The following is an 11,397-nucleotide window of genomic DNA, read 5'->3' as shown; positions in this document are numbered from 1 at the left end:
AAATAAAAAGAGTAAGGGTTGGAAAAAAATCAAAAATAAAAAGAAAAAAGAAAAAAACAAAAATCAAACTAAAATTAAAAAGACAAAAAAAATGAAAGTTGAAAGATATAAATATGGCGTTGCTAGCCAAAGGATTATTTATATAATTTACTTCATTGTTCAGGGACAATTTCGTTCAAAAACATATTAGTTAATAGGTAAAGATATTTTAAAAAAACCTCTTTATTTGGAGCTAAAATTTGAAAGTAATCATCTCTATTTCTACACTTTTTTCTCCAAATTGAACATTACCTATTTTGGATTAGTTTGCGCTACATAAACCATTGAAGAAAGACGAGGTAGATAGATTGAAAAACATCAGACAAATTTAAGTAGCATGAATATTTATATTTGTTGCATGGCATTACAATCACTCTGGCAAATTTGGAGTAGATGGTTATGGTCTCATCTCTTACCACAATTGTCATATGATGTTGGAGTCCCACATCGCTGAGTTAAATGGTCCTTAGTCTCGTTATATGATCTTGGGCAATCCTACCCTCATGAGTTAGCTTTTGTGGTTGAGTTAGGCTCAAAGTCTATTTCTTTATCATGATATCAAAGTCAGGCCCACTCAGTTCATTGTTTTCGATGTTGGGCCCCCCGTCTTATATTGTCCACGCTCCAGATGTCCAGCCCTGGGAGTGCGGGGGTGTTGGAGTCCCACATCGCTGAATTAAAGGGTCCCTGATCTCCTTATATGGTCTTGGACAATCCTGCCCTCATGAGCTAGCTTTTGATGTTGAGTTAGGCCCAAGATCCATTTCTTTATCATATGACCATATCGAAGGATTATATCTTTATGGAGGAGTTGGGATTGGCAAAACCATGTTAATGGACCAATTTTTTGACGAGTTGTCAATTCCAACCTTATCTTACAAAATGGCTCATCTAGAAAAAAGATCAGATGTTTGTATCTACATTTATATGAGAACCCAAAAGACAAATTTTCATCTCAACGCATGAACATTTTATGTCAGGTCAGCTGGAGGAAAAACAGCACCATTTCCTCGACTTCATGCTGAATGTTCACAATCGATTACATGTATGAACCTAATTTTACTTTCTTTTTAATTTCAATCTATTTATTGATTATTTTGACTGCAGTTCCTTATTGCAATATTTCACTAAGATTATTGCTAAGTTAAAAGTTTTTTAGATCTATCAAAACATTCTGTCAAAGAGGTAAAGAGAATTGCATAAGAACTAATTGTTATGTATTCTCTATTTTCATTCTTGTAACTGTAACCATTAACTTAGAATCTAACCATTTCATTCCTGATAGCTTACTTCACTGTAACCATTAACTTAGAATCTAACCATTTCATTCCTGATATCTTACTTCATTGCCTAACCACATTCCATCTTATTCTCTCTGATCTTTCGATATACTTACTAGGGTATCTGAAATGAGGAACTTTAACATTGTATCATCTACGTTATTGCATAAGCACAAGGGGTGTGGTAGATCTTCCAGAAGTTATGGTAGAAGGCATATCCGACGAGGCCATTTTATTATGTTTTGATGAATTCATGGTATGTCAGTATAGTATGGAACTCAGAAAGTTTTATTTTTCCTATTCACTATGTTTTTAAGGGGATTAAAGAAGCAGAGACACAGATGCTTTGAGTCATGAAGATGAAGCACGAGGAAAGGTAGGGAGCTTGAGGCGTTTGGCTAAGTTGAAGAGTGAAAAACTGGATGAAGAGTATTCTGAAAAAACTCGTGCTTGCTGGAAACCGAAGGAAGAAGAAAAAAAGGTCGGAAAAGCTCAAGATTTTGGAAAATTTGCTTTGTGATTACAACGTGATGAAAATGAGAATGCATGTGGAGATTGATGGGTTGTTAAGCAAAATTGAAGCATCCAAACAACTACTGGTATAACCAAATCTCTTCTTTGACTATTTCTCAAGTAACTGTGACAATTACATAATTTCCTTGTGGCAAGTTTCTTTATAAATAGACAAAGAAGAGATTAAGTTATACCGGTACTTGTTTGGTTGCTTCCATTCTTCTTAACAAACATGCAATCTCCATATGTATTCTCATTTTTATCTTGTAGAAATCGCAATGTGAGTTCTCAAAAGTCTTGAGCTATTCCAATTTTTTTCTCCTGATTTCCTCCATTTCCTGCTAGCATAGTTTGGAGAGTTTTTCAGAACACTCTACCTCTATTTTCTTTCTCATTAGCCTAGCGAACCATCTCAAACTCCTTGCTTCTCCTGATGCATCATCTGCACGACTCTGAAACATCTGTGCCTCTACTTCTTTGATCTGTACAATGCTTTTCAAGCTATCTCCCTCGTATTTATTCGATGGTTTCATGGACATTTCATCTTCAATCGCTTTGCTAGGCATGAAAGAAGTGTTAACAGTTGGGTTCAATTGGTGTGAATGAAAAATAGAGGGACACAACTCTTCGAGAAAAAAGACACTATTTCGAAAAAAGGGTGACTGCTCGGTTAGATGTGACTGTTCAGAAAAGACATGTTGTTTCGGAATGGACAGACATGACTGTTCCAAAATGATACAGCCTTCCATGAACCATTGCTTCCTTTTCGAAGGGGCATTTGATGGCTATAATAAATACCTGAATTTTTTTCCTCAGGCAGTATGAAAAATTTCTGCATTGAAAACACTCTTCTACTTCTAAAAACTCTTGGTGATCATCTGTCGTTGAGTGTGTTCGAAGAATCAGAAGGTTTGAGGTACCACTACATTCTGATTGTGAGCCATTTTATCCTGGGGGGACAAATTCCACAACCTCGGATACTTGAGGGGAATTAATTTCTTTAGGACACTCTGTGAATTCGGAGGACTTGGTTTTATTTCCTATTCATCTTGTTTCTTTAAATAACATATTTCTTTGATAGTTCTTGAAGAACTTGCGTTAAAGGTGTTAAAAACTTCATAGGTGTTCTTGATATAGTCTTGAACTTGTATTGGAGTGTTTATGCAAACATGCAGACTGTGTACCCGAAAACAACAATCTTAAGGAAATAATTACTAATCTGTATTATTTCATTTACTGTTTTTTTAGTAAATAGTTTGAACTTCATGTTGATAGTTCTTCAACATTTTGAACTTGTGTTTGAGTTCTTGAAACTTCATTTTTAGAGTTCATAAGTTGGTTGAACTTGTGTTGAAGTTATTTAATATTTGGTTTTGCTATTTTCAAAAAATAGTTTGAACTTCAGTTTGTTGATGTTCATAAGTTAGGTTGAATGAACTTATTGTTACAGTTTAAAGTTGTAAATATAGAGTTAAAACTTCATTTGATTATTCATATGTTAATTTGAACACGTGTTTGAAGTTATTGTTGAAAAATACAGATTTTATCAAAATTGAGAAAAACAACAATTTTAAGAAAAGTATAAAATGTTTATTTTTGTGCTTGTTTGGTGAAGGAATTATTTTTTATTGCCCTTTATAAATCAAGTATTTGGGGCAAGTATGCCAAAAAGACTCTTTTTCATAACTATTTTGCCAAATACCCAAAAGTTTGAAAAAATTGGCCATATACCTACTTAATTCCACCTCACCACTAACTTTTTCAACTTAACAATTTCAGCTACAACTTTTATAATAATTCATTTTAACCCAATACTTTCAGCTTAAGAAATTCACCCACAAGTTTCAAATAAATAATACACTTCAACCCACTCCATCATCCACTATTATATATACAAAAATATCTAAGTTTTCTAAAAATATTAAAAAAAATTTCCAAAAGCTAACAATAGTTGGTGGTTGTTTTTCCCTTCAAAAAGCTCCAATTTTGGCCACTTTTCTGACGTTATTTTTTGGCGATCATCTGTAAATCAGTCTATAAATATCATAAGCTTGTCCATTGCATCCATTGTTACCCCATTTATTTCCTATCTTCTCAAACACACTTTCCACCATTATTAAAAAGTTTTAAATCCCTCACATTACTCAAAACCACTTTAGAAAGTGCATTACAGCAGCTCAGGCGACTCCAAGTTTATTTCTCTATTCCATAAACCCAACAATCATTGATTAGAAGCGATATTTGCAATTTTAAGTTTTTGCACGGATATCTGCGCAGTTATCAACCCATCATCGTCAGTCATCGACCGTGCATACATCTCGACATAAACCCTAAGCATAATCTATCATCGATCAAAGCTTAATTCTAGGATGTCTATTGCAGAATTTGTTCTGATTTCTGGTGATTTCATGGGAGAATGGGTGGAGACTTTCAAATGTTGAAAATGAAGATCATTTACCAAGGTGACAATTTTCATTCCTGTTCATCGCAGTAGTTCGTATGATGAATTCATTGCAAGTGTAATGCAGAGCAGGGATCTAGATTGCGCACCGAGCGATATGGTGATTAGTTATCTAATGCATTCAAGGGAAAAGGTGAATCCTACAATCATAAATAATGATGTACGTGTGCTAACGTACATAATGAATGCCGATGCAGATGAGTTTAGGCCTATTTTGAGGATAAATATAGTTGAGAGGTCCTTTGAAGGACCGGTGAATTCATCACCACCCCCACCTCGGTGCCCGACAGTCGACGACGATTTGATCAATGATGATTTAAATGATTACGAGAACTATGACGATCATCCAATTAATATGGAAGATAATTCTGTACATATGGAAGACTTTTCATCAGACTCGCAATATAATGAAAAAGACTGTGGAATGGGATCACAACCAGGACACTCGTTCACTGATGGAACCAATTTCTATTGTGGTCAAACATTCATCGATAAGAAAGAGCTGAAAATGCTACTAAACACAACAGAGGTGAGGTAGTCTTTTGATTATTATATGGAGAAAATCTGCACTAAATTCATGAAGGTGAAATGCTTATCTCGTGGTTGTGGTTGGTTGTTGCGGGCAAAAAAGTATGACACCTTACAGAAGAAGCTTTCTTGGTAGGATTGTTGTTAGAAGAAATTTTCTTCATTTTTTGCTTATTTTGGTTGTTCTGGCTGTTGTGTCAATGTTTCTCATGTAAAATTTCTATGATTGTGCAATGAACAAATTTTAATATAAGCATTTCTATTTTCAAATTTTGTTTCCTTCTTTTTAGTTATTGTTATTTTTTGTGTTTGCATCTGTAGTGAATGCATTTGTAAATATAGATTACATAAATAGTCTATCGTCGATCTTAGACTCAGTCTGGCATCGACCAAACATAGTAGTCAATGGTAGACTATATGAATTGATGGCCCATAAGTAGCTTGTAGTTTGAAACAAAATAATTAAATTAAAAAAGGTTTCAAGAAATAATCACATGATTTGGGGATGGTGAAAAATATAATTAATTTTAAAAAGAAAATAACATGTTTTGGGGCTGGTGAAAGAAAATAATAAATTGCAAAAGATTTAAATAGATAAATCACGTGTTTTAAGGCTGGTTAAAGAAAATAAGTCAATTTAAAAAAAATTTAAAAACATAATCACATAATTTGAGGGTGCTGAAAGAAAATAATTAAATTAAAAAAGGTTTAAACACATAATCACATAATTGACTGTCATCGATGTTGACCCATGTCAAATCCATGTAAAAAATATACTTATGCTTTGAGGATCCATCGACCCGTTTGGTCTACCGTAGACTTACACCTTCAGGAGTGCATAGATTGGTCTCCTGATTATTCGTAGACCACATAGTTCTATGTATAGTTCTATAGACCAACACTTGGATATTGTTTAAAAATGAATAAATAAATTAAAAATAAATATAGTATGGGTTTGTACACAAATGAAGGAGTATAAACAAGTCACATAATCATATTAGAGCTTATACAAATTAGGGATAGTGAATTAAGGAGTATGTGGGTGGGTATTGGTCGAAAAAACAATATCCTAAGGGTAATAACTAGCACAAGTATGTTTTGAGGATGTTGATTGTATTTGATGACTACCCATTTAACACACTCCTTTAATCACCACTCTTCAATCACCACCCCAAATCAAAAGAGTATGTGGAATGGATAGTGGTTGAAAAATCATCATCCTCAAAACATACTTGTGTTTTGCCAACCATTACTCTTAGTATATTATTTTTTCAACCAATACGCATCCACAAACTCCATAATTCACCACCCCTAATTTGTATAAGCTCTAATATATTTATGTGACTTATTTATACTCCTTCATATGTGTACAAACCCATGCTATATTTATTTTTAATTTATTTACTCATTTTTAAACAACATCCAAGTGTTGGTCTATAGCAGAGGTCTACGCATAATCAGAAGATCAATCGATGCACTCCTTAATGCATAAGTATACGATAGACCAACCGAATCGATGGACCCTCAAAAAACAAGTATATTTTTTACTGTAATATTTTTTATTTAACATATTATTGAGGGTCCATCGATTACGAGTGTCTATGGTAGACTTTGGTATTTCGTTGATGGCTGACATAGGTTATGATCTACGACAGCCTATTAAGTGTCATCACCAGTTCAAAAAAAAATTACTATTCCATTGGTAATAAACGACTACTTTTGTAATCCATCAGTGTTAACACTTTGTTTTAATTTATCTATAAGGTGTCCATCCCTCGTTATTTTATTTCATTCACTTTGTTTTATTTTTTAAAATTCTACAATGTCTCAAGCATCTCAAACATCCAATTCTAAAAATACTCTAATTTATCATTGTGAAAATGCGGTTGTCTTGAGGACGTCACGCACGAATTCAAATTCAAGTCATAAATTTTATAATTGTGCAATTGCGAAGGTGAGTTGTGTGTGTTTTTTTTATAAAGTTAAGTTAATCGTTATGTAATTATTATTATTATTTTTTCTAGGATAATGACATATGCTCGTTTTTTAAATAGATTGATGAGCTATCACCTCCAACCAGTCCATCAACGTTGCGTCCGGGACCCGAGACATCAAATTTTCAAGGCTTGGCTTAATCTACCACAAAGCTCCAACAATGCAAATAAAATAAAGATTTTCTCATGACTTTGTTCAATGAAGCCGAAGAACAAAGGGATCACTTTAAAGTATTGCTACATGACACGTAAATAGAGAGGAATCAACTGAAATAAAAATTGATTTTGGCCGAAGAAAAGGAGAATGACCTAAAAATGATGTTATGTGCTATAATGATAATATTCGTTCTTTGGAAAAGTGTAACATGGACGCAATGATATTGAATAAATAATAATACTTCTATTTTTCTATAATGTTAATACTATTTTTAATAGAATCATAGTTGATCAAATAACACGTTAACTAAAATTCGAGCAGTATGGTAATGATAGACTATGTATGCAGTTTACGAAAGATTAAGTATGCATACTATGATATCAAGCATACACTGTACCAACTATGACAACACCCTGCATATTCAAATTTCATGCCACAAATCAGTTTGATAGAAATAGATTCAGTGCAGAATCATAACAAATATCATAAAATAAAAAAATATTTGTCATATCCTACCACCAGATCCTTCAACCTTCATATTTGTATAATTAAAAAAACTGTCATATCCTAACTACTCATCATCCAACAACACATTAACAATATTAGCATTCAACTGTCTCAGCTTTTATTTTTCTACTGCCTCTTCAATTTTGTTCCTTTTTGAGACATTTTCAACTGCCTCATCTTTTTTTTCTACTGCTACTAGTAGAATCAGAAGTGGTACTGTCTTTGCGTTTAGAAAGGATGTTTATTTTAGTCATTTTCAACACAATGTATACCTGTAGAACAAATCTTCCATTTTCAGTTCATAGATCACAAGTCTATTAATAGAAATAACTAAATGCTCAAATGAACCCCCCCCCCCCCCCCAAAAAAAAATAATTAAATACCCCACCATTAAACAGTTCACTACACAAACATACAATAACTGAACCAAAATCCAACATGCAGTATCAAAACATAACAATTGCTAAAAATCAAACTAGTGCACCAAATCAAACTAATTAGCTATTAATCTTACAATTTTCACTATTTCAACAATCATATTTTAAAAGAATTTCATACGTCTAAAAATTGATTTCAATCTAGGGCATTCTCATTTCATAGACCACGGGTCTACAGATAGACCATAGATCTACGGACAGAAATAGGTTACTGTTCAGATCAAAATGCCAAAATAACTCTTCAAATAGCAATTATTCCACCATTCAACACTTCCTTGCTAAAAAAAACCAGAACTAAACAAAAACTTGTAAATAAAAGTTTTAAAATTCAACACCGTGATCGACGAAAAAATCTATCAAAAATGCCGCATAAAACCTCAATCATTACTTCAAAATCAAACTCATTACCTATAAAATTATCTTTTTTTAATTACTTAATCAACCAAATTCAATAAATAAATAAATTTCCTACATTGCTACGAATCGATTAGCAAAAAAAAACTATTTAAATGGATCTAAAAATAATCAAAACTTGATTTTAACTAACTTTGCGAAGCAACAACGATGCCTTAGCAGCTGGAGAAGAAGAAGAAATGAAAATGACATTTTTGGGAGAAGAAGTTTCAAAAATGAGAGTTGAGAATTGAAGAGGAGAGAGGGTTTTTTTTATATTGAAATAAGTGGAGGGTGTTAGGTGTATTATATTAAAGTTGTAAAGTTGTAAAAATGATGAATTGGTTCCTTGGACCACGTGTGGGCCCCACTTTTTCCACTTTTCATCACTTTTTACACCCTAAATCTAAAAAATAAATCAAAAAAATAATTAAGTGGGCATTTGGCAAATTAATTTTGGAAGGTGCCTTTTTTGCCAATTATTCCCAAGTATTTGGTTAATATATATTGGGTTTGATTTTGAGGAGACTAAAATATTTTGATTTCTACTCCCTCAGTTAGAAGAATATAAAAATTTCATAGGTGTTCTTGAAACTGTCTTGAACAAAAGTTGAAGTGTTTGTACAAATATACAGATTGTGTACTACCTAAAATAATAATCTTAAGGAATTAATTTTTGTAATCTGTATTGTTTGGTTTTTGGATATCAAAGCTTTATGTTTTCTACTCTGTTTGAACTTAACAAGTGATTTGAAGAAATAAAAACATCTTCACAAGTTAAAGATCATTCGTTTAACGATTGGAAGACATAAAACCATCATCGTTAAACTAGAAACAAGTACTATTTAAAGTTGTTATAAACTTGTAATTAATACTAAAGTTAACTGTCTCTTTGTGATAGGAAAAATGACTACAGGCAGTCATATTGATGGTGTGACAAGTGTGGCAACAACCAATGTTGCTACAACCAGTCGCATGATTGCGCTACCCGCCATAGCACTGGCGGAAAAGCCCAAAACAATTTCAGAAATTGATTTTAAGAGGTGGCAAAAAAAGATGTTCTTCTATCTGAAAACCTTATATCTTTAAAGGTTTATATCGGAAGATGCTCCAGAAGTTCCAGAAGAAACTTTGGACAAGGAGTGGTTCATTGTAATAGAGGCATGGAAACATTGTGATTTCCTATGTAGGAATTATATCCTAAGTGGCTCCAAGATGACTTATACAACGTTTAGAGCAGAATGAAGACATCTAAACAATTATGGAATCCACTGGAAAAGAAATATAAAACTGAGGATGCGGGAACTAAGAAATTCTTTATTGCATAATTTCTTGAGTATAAAATGATTGATAGTAAGACTATCATTTCTCAAGTACAGAAATTGTAAGTCATCATCCATGATCTCCTTGCTGAAGGTATGAGTTTAGTGAATACCTTATTTGAACATGTTAAAAATATTGTTAATGCTCACATGGACTTTACTGAAGGTTTGGTTGTGAATGAGGCATTTCAAGTTGCTGCAATAATAGAGAAGTTGTCACCTTTGTAGAAGGACTTCAAGAATTACTTGAAATACAAATGAAAAGATATGACAGTGGAAGACCTCATTGTGAGTTTGCACATAGAGGAAGATAATAAAGTCATAGACAAGAGGTCGAAAGAAAATTTTGTAATGAGTGAAGCTAACATTGTAGAAGACAACTTTAACAACTCGAAGAAGCAGAAGAAAGCTGGACAAGAAAGCAATCAACCTAAGAAGAAATTCAAGGAGAAATGATTTAATTGTGGAAATATTGGCCACAAGTCAACAGATTGTCATGCCCTAAAGAAACGCAAAAAGAAGGATCAAGCCAATATGGCTGAATCCAAGAATAAAATGGGCAATCTATATGCCATGCTTTCTGAATGTAACTTAGAGGAAAATCCAAGAGAATAGTGGATGGATTCCAGGGCCACCCATTACGTTTGTGCCAATAAAGAGTTGTTTGTTGTATTTACTCTGGCTCAAGGCGAAGAAAAGATTTATATGGAAAACTCCATAACTGCAAAAGTTAAAGGGACAGAAAAAGTTTGCTTGAAAATGACGTCAGGCAAAGTGTTAACTCTTAATAATGTCCTTTACATACCGGAGTTAAGAATGAACTTGATTTTTGCATCACTTCTTGAATAAATGGATTCAAATGTGTATTTATTTCAGGCAGGATTGTACTTAGCAAAGGAAAAGTGTACGTAGGAATATACTACCTCACTGATGGCCTATTTAAGATGACTGTAATAACAGTTGAAATCAATAAAAGTTCTGGTTCTTCTTACTTGCTTGAGTCTAATAAATTGTGGCATGAACAATTAGAACATGTCAATTACAAAAATTTGCAAACACTGATTAACATAGAAGTTTTGCCAAACTTTGAGTGCAATAAATCAAAATGTCAAATGTGTGTGAAATCAAAGTATGCCAAACATCCATATAAGTCCATTGAAAGGAATTACAATCCCTTAGACTTAATCTATATTGACATTTGTGATATAAAGTCAACACCATCTTATAGTGGGAAAAAGTATTTTATAACTTTTATTGACTATTGCACGAGGTATTGTTATGTTTATTTGCTAAACATTAAGGATGAAGAAATAGATGCGTTTAGGCAATATAAAACTGAAGTTGAAAATTAATTAGAGAAAAAGATTAAAATAATAAGAAGTGATAGAGGTGGAAAATATGAATCTTCATAGGCGCAAATATATGTAGAGAATGAAATTGTCCATTAAACTACGATCTCATATTCACCTCAATCTAACTAAATTATGGAAAGAAAAATCAAACCTTAAAGGAAACAGTGAATGCCTTACTAATAAGTTCAGGTTTACCGCAAAACTTATGGGAGAATCTATCCTACAGATAACCAAATACTCAGTAGAGTGCCCTATGGTAAGACACAATCAATTCCATATGAAGAATGAAAAAAAAGAAAACCCAACTTGAAATATTTCAAAATGTGGGGGTGTCTAGCGAAAGTCAAAGTTCCTATGCCTAAAAAGGTGAAGATAGGACCTAAGAGAGTGGACTGCATGTTCATAGAATATGCT

The 11,397-nt window shown here is 32.9% G+C and overlaps 1 protein-coding gene across 6 annotated transcripts; it reads left to right on the top strand.

Moving 5' to 3' along the window:
- Nucleotides 1-942: 942 nt before the first annotated feature.
- Nucleotides 943-7,179, top strand: LOC124890805. Of its 6 annotated transcripts, none has more exons than XR_007049369.1 (3): nt 943-1,084; nt 1,637-1,918; nt 4,215-5,091. XR_007049369.1 is itself a non-coding variant. In XM_047402618.1 (2 exons), the coding sequence occupies exons 1-2, from the start codon at nt 1,065-1,067 to the stop codon at nt 4,829-4,831; spliced, it is 528 nt and encodes a 175-aa protein (XP_047258574.1). In that variant the 5' UTR covers nt 947-1,064; the 3' UTR covers nt 4,832-5,091. The 6 variants fall into 6 exon arrangements, 1 of the variants encoding a protein (XP_047258574.1); XR_007049367.1 differs by having other exon boundaries at nt 944-1,084; nt 1,439-1,918; XR_007049368.1 differs by lacking the exons at nt 1,637-1,918; nt 4,215-5,091 and adding exons at nt 1,439-1,575; nt 2,395-3,064 and having other exon boundaries at nt 946-1,084.
- The last annotated feature ends 4,218 nt before the right edge of the window (nt 7,180-11,397 follow it).

Source organism: Capsicum annuum, unplaced genomic scaffold (genome assembly GCF_002878395.1).
Source record: "Capsicum annuum cultivar UCD-10X-F1 unplaced genomic scaffold, UCD10Xv1.1 ctg2547, whole genome shotgun sequence".
Classification (NCBI taxonomy): Eukaryota; Viridiplantae; Streptophyta; class Magnoliopsida; order Solanales; family Solanaceae; genus Capsicum; species Capsicum annuum.
This window is presented reverse-complemented; position numbering and strand designations above follow the sequence as displayed.